The sequence below is a fragment of the Leopardus geoffroyi genome, chromosome A1 (genome assembly GCF_018350155.1).
Source record: "Leopardus geoffroyi isolate Oge1 chromosome A1, O.geoffroyi_Oge1_pat1.0, whole genome shotgun sequence".
NCBI classification, from domain to species: Eukaryota; Metazoa; Chordata; class Mammalia; order Carnivora; family Felidae; genus Leopardus; species Leopardus geoffroyi.
This window is the reverse complement of record NC_059326.1, coordinates 27,417,566-27,430,000: the sequence shown is the minus strand read 5'-3', so window position 1 is coordinate 27,430,000 and position 12,435 is coordinate 27,417,566. Positions and strand designations below refer to the sequence as shown.

General features: G+C 43.9%; 1 protein-coding gene across 14 annotated transcripts in view; it reads right to left on the bottom strand.

The window, feature by feature from the left end:
• ENOX1 (ecto-NOX disulfide-thiol exchanger 1) overlaps positions 1-12,435 on the bottom strand; it is a 557,584-nt gene that overhangs the window by 85,298 nt on the left and 459,851 nt on the right. For all 14 annotated transcript variants that reach the window (XM_045477335.1, XM_045477409.1, XM_045477389.1 and 11 more), the window contains one exon: positions 9,156-9,340. In XM_045477335.1, coding sequence (XP_045333291.1) covers positions 9,156-9,340 — 185 coding nt within the window. The remainder of the gene's footprint in view (positions 1-9,155; positions 9,341-12,435) is intronic.

The window sequence follows — 12,435 nt, the reverse complement described above, 5'->3', positions numbered from 1 at the left end:
ATCACCCCAAGGTACCTGGCTGAGGAATGGGTACAAAATGAAACTATAAACTCTGGGATAGTTAAGCAAAAAGAAAGGAAGACAATAATGGACCCCAAATATGGCTGTGGTGAGCCATCATGTCCGGTCCTCAAAACTTTGTAAAGCCACATCATCTGAGAGATGTGTATGTTTCATAAGTTTATTCTTTTTTTTTTTTAATGCTTTACTTATTTTTGAGAGAGAGAGAGTCCGAGAGACAGAGACAGAGCATGAGCAGGGGAGGGGCAGAGTGAGAGGGAGACTCAGAATCTGAAGCAGACTCCAGGCTCTGGGCTGACAGCACAGAGCCCAATGTGGGGCTCGAACCCATGAACCGTGAGATCATGACCTGAGCCAAAGTCAGATGTTTAACCAACTGAGCCACCCAGGCACCCCAATGTTTATTTATTTTTGAGAGAGAGAGTCAGAGCACGAGCAGGGGAGAGGCAGAGCGAGAGAGGGAGACTCAGAATCTGAAGCAGATTCCAGGCTCTGGGCTGACAGCACAGAGCCCAATGTGGGGCTCGAACCCATGAACCGTGAGATCATGACCTGAGCCAAAGTCAGATGTTTAACCAACTGAGCCACCCAGGCACCCCAATGTTTATTTATTTTTGAGAGAGTCAGAGCACGAGCCGGGGAGAGGTAGAGAGAGAGGGAGACACAGAATCTGAAGCAGGCTCCAGGCTCTGGGCTGTCAGCACAAAATCTGAGCTGAAGTTGGACGCTGAACCAACTGAGTCACCCAGGTGCCCCTAAGTTTTCTTATTCTAGTCAGAGGTGAAAGACTTTTAATATGAATGTGGGCCATGTCTTATGAATTGTTTTCTATTCAGAAAGAAAAAAAAACGTCATTTAGGAAGTTGAAATAGAATCAAATAAACACAGGCTGTGTCTCTGCTGCCCTTACCTTGTATAGATTCCAGATGTGTGTGTGTGTGTGTGTGTGTGTGTGTGTGTGTGTGTGTACTTATGCACACACATATTTTTTGAACTTTTCAAGATTAAAGGTTTTACTAATTACACATGAAAGTCTAAAAGAAAGCCTCTTTCTCTACACTGTAATAATGGGATTTTCTTTTTTCTTTTTTTTTTTTTTAATAATGCGATTTTCTTGCCCTGTCCAGTGATACTGAATTATTTTCTGTACTGATGCTTCATATATTAAAGATATTATGATAATGTTGTTATGTGCTTCTTCCGGAATGAGTACACAACCAGATCGTGATGTACGTGTGATTTCTTCCTTCTAACTGTCATTTTTGAGGTTCATGAACCCTACTTAGAAGGAATTCCTCACAATACATTGCAACTTAAATTCCAAACTAATCGATCCTTAGTTCATTTACCTAAATATTTCACAAAAGCTCTTAAAATGTAATTTGTCATTTATAAGAATGTTGAATTTCTTCCTTTAGAAAAATGTCTTTTTCCATTTTCTTATTCTTCTATGTGTTTGTGTCATTTTCCTTATTTTTTGTAACTACATTAGAAGAACTGTTCTCCCCACTGTGTCTTCCATGACCTCTGCACATCCTTCCCACCTTCCACCTGGAACAGCTTTTATTCCTCTACTCTGTGCACATCCATTTGAGCTGAGGCTTGCCCCCTTCACACCATTAGCATCCCCCCCCCACCCCCCGCAATTCCCTGCCTCTTTTACTCTTCTAGGGCAAACAACCAAAGCAGAGTGGACAAAAAGTTAACCATTTCTCTAGCATTATTACAGATTTCAGCCTCTTCATGTTGCCTTCTCCTGACTACATGCCTTCCTTTCCTTCACCCTAAAACCCTTCTAATTTGTGCATCTGCCTCCCAATCCTGAAGCAGCTGTCTTTACTCTAAAACATGCTGCCTTCAGTCCCCATGTCCTCCTTTCCTCTTAGACGTCTATACAATGTGCTTGCTGTCCTTCCTTTCCCTATGGATTTCTGGACAGCCAGAATCATTTGCAACACTCTTCTCCTGCCTCCTTCACTGGCCCACATGTTAATCAAGAATTCATTCGAGGACTGGATTAAAGTTAAAAGCCCCTGAAACACGTTCTTGTTCAAGATGTCAGCCACAGTACATGTTTATCTGCTCTTTGGGTTTTCTTCCTCCAGAAACTCAATTAAGATGGTTGTCAGTGAATAAACTTAAAAGAGCAAAGAGAATGGGACGGGGAGTTCCAGGGAATTCTCATGTATGGGAGATTCTGGAATCTGTGGGATCCCCAACTATCCCAAAAGTGAAGCCTGGTGGTGAGCAGTGAGTGCACCACTGTGTGGGAGGAGACTTGGCCTGGGAGGAGAGCGGAGGAGAGCTGGACACAGCAGCCAGCAGACCCGCCCCCATAGCTCCTGGGGAAGTAATCCCTTCCCTCCCAGAGAGAAGCACCCCAGCGAACACCACACCGCCCCGCGAAAAGAAACCTGTAGCAGCCAAGAGACAGATTGAGACACAAAAGCAAACATCCAATCCTGGAATAAATAGAAATGACTCAGGAACAAAAAGAATTTTAAGCATTCTAATTAGTATTCTCAAAGAGATCTGAGAAGATACTGAAACCAAAAAAAAAAAAAAAAAAAAAAAAAAATTGCATGAAAAGACAGTAATCGAAGAAGAGAAAGAACATTTGGAAATAAAATAACCTGATGATCAAATAGAAACTTCAGAGGAAAGGATAAAAGACACGGTTTAAACAGATAACATGAGAAGAACGATAATACACACATAGCATGAGCCTAGGAAGGTCCATTATCTGACTGGTGGGCATTTCAGAAAGAAAATAAAAACAAAACAAAGGTGGAAAATTATCAAGGAAACAGAGAAACTCCTGTTGCAAAGTCCTGCTACATCTGTCTGTGTCCTTTACCTATAGAACCTCTCCCAAGTTGTTCACAGAAACACCGTCTGAAGTTCACTGGAAGCAATGGGCCTGATGGGCTTTCGAGGATTCTTATAATTTTTAAGGGGCAGGGTTTTTATTTTCCAGAAAAAAATTTTTTTAAAGCCTCTAAAAATTTTCCTGGATACAGCTCACTTCGCCTGTCTTTCCCTGAAATTTCTGATGGTCAGAAACACCACCTACGGCATAATCCTGCTGCCGTGATGATCATCCTGGCTTTGACAGGAACACGTGACACTTCACTGCACGTGAACTTGGGAGAGAAAATAAGCACACACTTTTCATTATCTCTTCTAAAAAGTACTTACTAAGCAATTGAACAGTTTTAGAGAAGATTTCAGAAGAGATGCTTAAGTGGTCAGACGCACTCGCTGATGTCATTTCAACACACTTTCATTTCTTTCTTAATATCTATCCCAAAGACCAACTCTCGATCAACCTTTGGCAAAACTAGCTGGGGTTGCTGTATGTTTTAGGGAAATAGCAGTATTATATTTGTCTGTCTCCTTCTGTAAAATTGGTCTAGATTGGTGAGGTTTTGTAAGACAGATACGGAAAAACCATACATATGTTCCCTTTTAAGCCCAGGGGGGAAAACGCTTGTTACTTAATTTCTAAGATGCTGTTGATCACGATATTCCTCTTATCCCAAATTCTGTCCTGTCTTGCTCAAAGTTGTCAAGACAGCCAGCCTTGGTCTTTACTAATGTCAAGCCAAGACTGTTAGAAAGCCACTGCTCTACGTGGGCCAATGGTTTACTGGCCTAAAGGCAGTTGGTCTTCAGATGACATTTGCTAACACTATTAAAAAGCATTGGCTCAAAGTATTTACGAGGGACCCTTCTGACATAATCATCATCAGTCACACACAGTTTTACGATCAGCAGCTTATAATGGGATCCTGTTGTTATGTGAATATTTAGCAGTCCTGTCAATATGATTTACACAAGGCTTCGAAAGGAATTGATTTTTAAATTGGTTATTTAAAATTACGACATATTGACCTATCCTCATGAATGAAAATACAAGTATTGTTTAAATTCAAGTGTGATTAAAACCAGAATGAGATGACATTCTACACTTACTATATAGTGGCTAAAAAAAGACAAGTGAAACAAAACAGGCTGATCATATCACGTGCTGACTGACAAGGACACGAAACAACTGGAATTCTCCTGCATCCCATGGGAATGCATGATGGTATAGACACTTTGGGCAACATCCCAGCAGTTTCTTAGTTAAACACACTTACCATATGAACTAGCAATCCTAGTCCTACCTAGGTTTTTACCCAACTGAAATGAAAACTTACGTCCCAACAAAAAGTCTGTAAGTGAATGTTGCCAGCACATTTGTTCGTATTAGCCCCAAAGAGGAAACCATCCAAATGTCCATTAGCTGGTGACCAAATGAACAAATTATAGCTCTTCCTTACATTGGGATACTATCCAGCATAAAGAGGAATGAACTCTTGATATATACAGCAACAGGGAGGAATCTCAAATTCATTACGCTAACTGAAAGAAGCCAGACTCAACGGTTGCATTCTATGTAATTCCACTTATATGACACTCTGGAAAATGCAAAACTCTGACGGGTAGAAAAAAAAGATCTGTGGTTGCTCGGAGTTGGGTTGACTAAAAAGAAACGCAAAGGAATTTCTGGAGGGTGACAGGACAATCCTATATTGATTGTGGTCTTGGTTACATGAGTGTATCTATCGATTTGTCAAAACTCATAGAACTGTAGCCCTAAAGACAGTATTTTTATTGTATGTAAATTTTGCCTCGATAAATTCAGGGATAACTGGAAGATAAATGAGAGTTTGCGATAGGTACCTTCTTTCCTTGTATACTTAAAAGTACAAATGAAAGCCAACCAGCTCACTACTCTTATGGCAGAGACAAGGTAACTTCACTGCCAGCTTAAGATCAGGTAAAGGGTACGGTGTTGCCATGGATACAAACTATTATTTCCTTTTGTGTGAAGTCTCTAATATTAAATCATGACTCACACGTAATGTAGGGGTAGACTCAGAAACAACCAAAGTCACCCAAGGGTTTTCAGCCTTAGGACCCCTGCCCATGATGTTTTCTTCATGAACGTAAGAGAAACTATAATGTTGGTGAAAATATCTTTAAGGGATTAAAAGAAGAAAGGGTAAAACTGCTTCGCTAAACTTGAGGGCATTTCTAAAAATGGTATGCTAGGTCTGAGGCTGTTAAGACTTTATTTTCTTCTGTTTGTTACAGAAATAATTTCCCGTAGATCAACCACTAACACAACGGCATGTGGGAGGCTAACCTCTCCTTTAGCTGTTGACTTGCCCGTGAGATCATGATTTTCTAATTAATAAAGTGGAGAGGGGGCAGACTGAGTAAATTTTAAAATCAGCAGAATTCTTTGCGGTAGGGCTCAAATTAGCAAGTTGTGGTAACTTATGCAAAATGATATTAAGGTAGAGGTTGACTCTTAAGGAGCACACATATTTTGGAACGCTGTATTAAAGACATGTTGCTACAGAGACTGCCACACATCTACCTAATAACCACTGAAAATTAAAGTCATAGCCACTGCCACTGAGTGAGCGCTTCCCATGTGCTAGGAAGAGCTATGAATACTTGTAGGATGTCAGCTCCCACCGTCTGCCTTGCTATTTATGGTCCAAGAATCCCGAATGATCCAGAGTTCCCCACAGGTTCCATGGTAGTTCTTGTCCCTGTACTCTTGTCCATTACTCTTACATTCAACAAATACATATTTATCTAGGGGCGCCGGGGTGGCTCAGTTGGTTAAGCAACTGACTCGATCTCAGCTCAGGTCTTGATCTCAGGGTCATGAGTTCAAGCCCCACGTTGGGCTCCGCCTGGGTGTGAAGCCTACTTAAAATATATATATGTATATATATATATATATATATATATATATATATATATATACACACACACACACACACATGTATACATATATGCGTACATATATATATATATATATATATATACACATGGGTATGTATATATGTATGTATATGTGTATGTGTGTGTATATACATATATATATATATATATATATATATATATAATATAGCTACCATGTGTCTATTAATGATTGAATTGTTTCCATTCAAAATTTGTATGTTGAAATCTTAGCCCCCTGTACCTCAGAAAATGGTATTTGGAAACAGAGTCATTAGAGGTATGATTCGGTAAGATGAGGTCATAGTGGAATAGCATGGGCCCCTCAGTCCTATACAAATTGTATCATTATCAAAAGCAGAAATTTGGACACTGATACACACAGGGAGGATGCTATGTGAAGATAAAGGCAGAGATTAGGGTGATGCTTCTACAAGGCATGGAACACCAAGGATTGTAGGGAAACCACCAGAAGTTTGGGGAAGTTCTGGAACAGGTTCTCCCTCACAGCCCTCAGAAGGAACCTCCCCTGCTGACACCTTGATCTTGCACTTCTAACCTCTAGAACCAAGAAACAATACATTTCTGCTATTTGGGGCATCTGGGTGGCTCAGTCGGTTAAGCATCCAACTCCTGGGCTCAGCCTAGATCGTGTTCTTGTGTTCGTGAGTTCAAGCCCCACGTTGGGCTTGGTGCTGACAGTACAAAGCCTGCTTGGGATTCTCTCTTTCTCTCCCCCTCTTTCTTCCCCTCCCCCACTTGTTCTCTCTCTCTCTCTCAATAAACATTAAAAAATTAAAAAAATTTTCTGCTGGGGCGCCTGGGTGGCGCAGTCGGTTAAGCGTCCGACTTCGGCCAGGTCACGATCTCGCGGTCCGTGAGTTCAAGCCCCGCGTCAGGCTCTGGGCTGATGGCTCAGAGCCTGGAGCCTGTTTCTGATTCTGTGTCTCCCTCTCTCTCTGCCCCTCCCCCGTTCATGCTCTGTCTCTCTCTGTCCCAAAAATAAATAAACGTTGAAAAAAAACATTAAAAAAAAAAATTTCTGCTGTTTAAAGCAAATCGTACCAAAACCAAAACCAAATCCCACAAAACAAAACTATTTTAAAGTACATTTCCTACTGACAAGGAAATTCTACAAATGTATGAGAAGCCACAATAACCAAATACCTCTCTCAAGGGGCTGCAGCTTCGCAGTCCCTGATACTGACTCCCAGGCATCCTTCTCCCCGACAGCCGAGCTCACCCTTACCTCCTCAGATTTCCTTCATATTTGAATCTCTGATTGCCTTAACTGTTCCATCAACTTAAAAAAAAATTTTAATGTTTATTTATTTTTGAGAGAGAGAGCATGAGTGGGAAAGAGGCAGAGAGAAAGATAGATAGAGAGAGAGAGAGAGAGAGAGAGAGAGGATCAGAAGCAGTCTCCAGGGTCTGAGCTGTCAGAACAGAGCCTGATGCGGGACTTGAACCCATGGACCATGAGATCATGACCTGGGCCGAAGTTGGACACTTAACCGACTGTGCCACCTAGGCGTCCCCAATTCCATCAACTTTTCAAGCAACGGGGGTAATCTTTACTGGAGGAAAAGTGGGCCCATTGCATGAGGCATGAGATGGTAACTGTGGCCTAGGTCTGGCCTCATGGTCTTTGGGGAAATTGACAGACAGACTCTCCTCCCGGCAGGGGCGCCGACACACAGCCCATGTTGGGGCATATGGACAACCCCGGGAGCCTCGCACAGCAGCTGTTACACCAATTTCCAAGTGCGGGGACCTGAGCGGCAACTGTAATGACATTTTCCTGGCTGGCTCTGACCTCTGAATCGCACTGATTTGTCTAACACACACTGTGAACACCAACCAGTTAGGACTCAAAGCCAAGACTCAAAAATCGCTTTAAAATGGCAGGAGATATTTAAGACATAATTTCTGTGAGTTGCTCATTAACTTGCTTCTATCCCAATCTGTACATCTTTTTTTTTTTTTTTTTTTTTTTTATAATCCTTTCCTCTCAATTATTTTTCCCTGCTTGGCTAATGTTTCTGTAGCAGTTACCTCTAATCATTAAGACACTTTTGTAGGCAATCCATGCTCCTGAGCTTGGAGAGCAGTCCATATGGATAGGGGCATTAAAACAATATTCTACTTACTCGACATTTTAGTTTCCCATCATTCTATTTCCATTCCCCTTGTTTAAATAAAAACACATTTTTTTCTTCCCCCAGAAAAGAGTGGTTAGGTTTGTACGTTCAGAGGGGTGATATAAAATACCGTGTGTGATGACGATTCACGCTGTATCGTTACAAGGTCACTCGAAGGCTCAAACGCCGTTAAGTGATGCTTTCAGATATCAATCCGGCTATGAGTCTTTGGTTCTATTTCCCGACTGCTGAGGCCTCCCCTCCCCTCAAGCCCTCATCCCAGCAGTGCAAGTTCCTTCTCCTTCCTCCAATGCCCCACAGCTCCTGTCTCTTCCTGACAGTTCCCGCAGACACATCTTTAACTTCAGTGCATGAGGCTGAGGTCTGGCACCCTTCACAAAGGCATAGATACCAGCCTGTTTTTGAAGTTGCCCGTACCCCCCATTCTGGAACTTCATCTTTTCCAGCAACAAACGTGTCTTAAGTATGTACAGTGTGTTCATGAAACCTGACTAGACCCTAAGGATGATCCAAAAGAAGTGAAACCAACCCAGAGTTTACAGGTACACCGAGCTTGAAAACAAGCTCACCATGCTTTTGGAAATCTGTTGGCGAGCTTTTAACTTAAAAGTTCTCAGGTGGTGGGGCGCCTGGGTGGCCCAGACGGTTAAGGGTCCAAGTCTTGATTTCCATGCAGGTCATGACCTCACGGTTCCTGAGTTCGAGCGCCGCGTGGGGCTCTGCACGGACAGCACCGAGCCTGCTGGAATCCTCTCGCTCTCTCTCTCTCTCTGCCCCTCTCCCGCTCATCTACAGGCGTGCATGCTCTCGCTCTTTCAAAATAAATAAATAACCGTAAAGAAATGTCCTCAGATGCTAAAACCCTTGCATCGTGATCCACGAGGATTTTCTGGCCATTTTCCACGCGGCTCACCTCCCCCTACAAACCTTTCGACCTCCTAGATTCTCTTCCTTAGCTTCCTGCCTCGCGGGTGTTCTTCTCTAGCCTGATTTTTTTCTGCAGACTCTGCCCTTCTGCAGTCACCGGCACTTTCCTTTCCTTGCTAGCTTGGCGCTTGTCCTTTCTTCTCCTTCACCCTTCCCGGCGAACGGCTCCCGTCTCACGTCCGCGGAACGCACGCACCCCTTGCCCTCGCGGAAAAAAAAGAAAAGTCTGGGCCCAGGTACCTGCTGCATGCCCTGCATGGTCTGTTGCAGGAACTGGAGCTGCTGGTCCTTAGTGACGTTGTCCTCCGTTCGGAAAAGCTGCTCTTTCTCCTGTTTCAGCAGCTCCACTTCGTTCCTGTAGGCGTCCAGCTGCCAGCGCAGACTGTCGTTCTCCTCTTTCAGAGCATAGGCCTGAGCAGCCAGGGCTGGAAGGCAAACACACAGGACAAGTTCAGGTCCGGCACCTTCCGGTGACGGGGGCGGGGCTTAGACCGGGGCGGGGGGAGGGGGGGCTTTCGCGGGATGGGGCGTCTCTCACCCAAATTCTTACCGTTCACACCAGCTCAGAAACAAACCCCAAATGCCTGGCCCCGGGGCTCTTTGATTCCCGGCTGGTGAGCATCACTTCTTTGGGAATTTTGATCGATTCCATTTGTCCTGTCTGATGGAGGCATGCTTCTTGTGGGCCCAGGAGTAACTCCTCCCCAGTGCTGGCCTCTCGGCCTCTCCCCCAGTCCGAGGCACCCTCCCGCAAGCGGGAACGTGCTGCTAGGTGGGGACAGCACGGGGGCCACTTTCTTTCACCGAATCAGCCTTTCCACAGGTTGAGGCCTGCAGCCACATCCCAGGGGACAGAGGGATCGACACGGACGTCATTCCTCCCCGCTCGGCCGCTGGGACAAATCGCACGGATTGCTCGCCCCCTCATCAGGACGGTAGGCTGGCTCCGTATGTTTCACCAGCAGATTAAAACCCTGCTTCCCTGCAAGGCCGTGACCCTCCTTCCCGAAACCGAAAACTCTCCATGTGTGGATTCGGATCTTATTCACGTCTCCATCCTACCCAGAAACCGAGACCGTTAACAGAAACGGCAGAGACTGAAAACAGAAGAGTGGGTGGCACAAAGCAACACGGGATGGTTTCCAGCTTCCCGGCTGGGGTCTCTCCCCTGATACTAACGGCCGGCGGAGCACCCAGCACGTGAGAGACACCGGACCCGACGATTCGCACGGATTCATCACTTCATCCCCCCTCAGGCCTAGAATGTCGGTTAGGCTGCTCTTAATCCCATTCTTTACAGAGGACAAAAACGAGGCACAGAGAAGCTAGAGAACTTGTCTCGCCCCACAAAGGAAGTATCGTAAACAGTCTTCAAACCTAGTCCTCAAGTCGCTGGGCTTTTTGGCCGTCCAGATGTGTTTAGTTCTCATCAGACCGTTTGAACCCCCTCGCGAATTCTCTCCCCCTCCACTCTCCCACCAGTTGCCCACACTTTCTTCCCCCTCCCACAGAAAATGCATTCTCTACTCTTGTAAGCAAGAGAAAAGAGAAGGAGAGATTTCAAAACTTATCAGAAACTTCTTCAAAGACGTGACTTCCGGTTTGTAAGGGCATGACGTGAGGCCTATTGGCCGGCAGGTTCTCAGTAGGTGCTCATTTCCACCCCCTCCCCCAACCAGTGCCAATCAGAGACCACTGGGGGTCAGCCTCCTGGATGTTCTACCTTCACATTACAGTATGCAGATAATAGATCTTTACAGAAGTGCTCTGAGACCCCAGTGAATTCTCTCCTCAAATATCAAACCTCAAATTATGTTAATAATAGTTTTATAGTTGAGTGGTTTATAGTATTCTGCTTTGCAAAATGATTATGTATAGTACACATGGAAATACTAATCAAATAGAACATGCAATTAACCAGAAAATTCCCTACCTCAAACCATTAGGGATCAATTAGTCAACACGCAGTTACTGCATACATACTCTGTGCCCAGGCCTGCCTGGGCATCCTGGATCACAGAAGGAGGAGCCAGAATATGTCTTCTCTCAGGCAGCTTAGAAGATCAGAGAAACTGATACATTTGAAAAGAAACAAATACGTTCAAGGGAAGAGAGAACAGCCTGACGGCTGGCATATAGTAGGCATTTGATGAATGCTCGTTGAATGAACCAATAAATGAGCAACTTAGTGTCGAGGGAATTCATCCTGTTGGGGCTCAGAGAAGAGAAAGGAAGATGCGGACCAGAATGATAAAAGAGGGCCTCGAAGTCTCGAGAACTGGGGAAGGATGTCTGAGTCTGGACAGGGCAAGAGCATAAGCAAAAGTTCAGGGAAGAGAATTTAAGGGAGACCACTTGGGGCAGGAAGGAGGGAAGCTTGACCAAAAAGGCACATGTCGGTCTGGAGGCAGTGAGGGAAAGGCGGGCTGTGTCACAGGATGAGAGGGGATGGAACTCAGAAGTCAGGCTAGAGAGTGAGATTCAGTGGGGCAGCTGATGGAGAACCATGCCAGGTGCCCGGGCAGCGGAAGGACACAACGGAATTGGTGATTTAGTAAGATTAGTTTGGCACTGGTGTGTGGAATGAACTAGAGGCTGCAGGGAATGAATGAAGGAAATTTTATTTGGTGTCTATGTGTGTGCAAAACCAAGGAGCAGCCAATTTTACAGTTTCCGGGGACTTACTCATAAAATCGGAAACGACCCAGGGTGTAGCCAGGAGCATGAGCTAGTGTTTTCTAACATCACACTGCCCAACTCCAGATCTCGTCCACACCCCATGACACCAACTCCTGACAACTCAGTTTACCAATCCACAAGGAAATGGTTATGAGGCATCATTTGAGAGGGATGCTGTAATAGGGCAAAATTACAGAAAATGCAAATGATGAAAAAAATGTTGGCACCACATAAGCACATTACTACATTTAGTAGCATTCAAAGACACTTAAGTCATTTCCTTAGGAAGCTCTATTTGGCCCTTTTTCAATTTAGAGTGGCATTTTTATTATCATAACTGATAGCAGGTGTTTGTGAAGAAATCGATTAGTATGCAGGGATGGAAATTACATTTTCCAAATGAATTGCATAGTCTGCAAGATACGCTGAAATCTGTGTAGCAAAATGCAAGCAGTTATAAAGCATGTGCCAGCAACATTATTTAAATAAATTATCTGAACATAAATACATATAGGAGAGTGCCCCATCCATTATTTCACGGGCTCTCTTAGAAGCCTGTGTAACGGCAGTGCTGACAGTTATTCTTGGCTGAGCCGAGTGGCCACTATTCTTGCCAAGGAAGAGACAATGCTGTTTGCATTTCTGGAATAGGAATGTGATATCATTATATACATATACATATACATATACATATACATATACATATACATATACGTATACGTATACATATATATACATATATATGTATGTACATATATGTATGTATGTATATATACATATATATGTATATGTATATGTATATATATATACGTATATATGTATATGTGTATGTATATATATA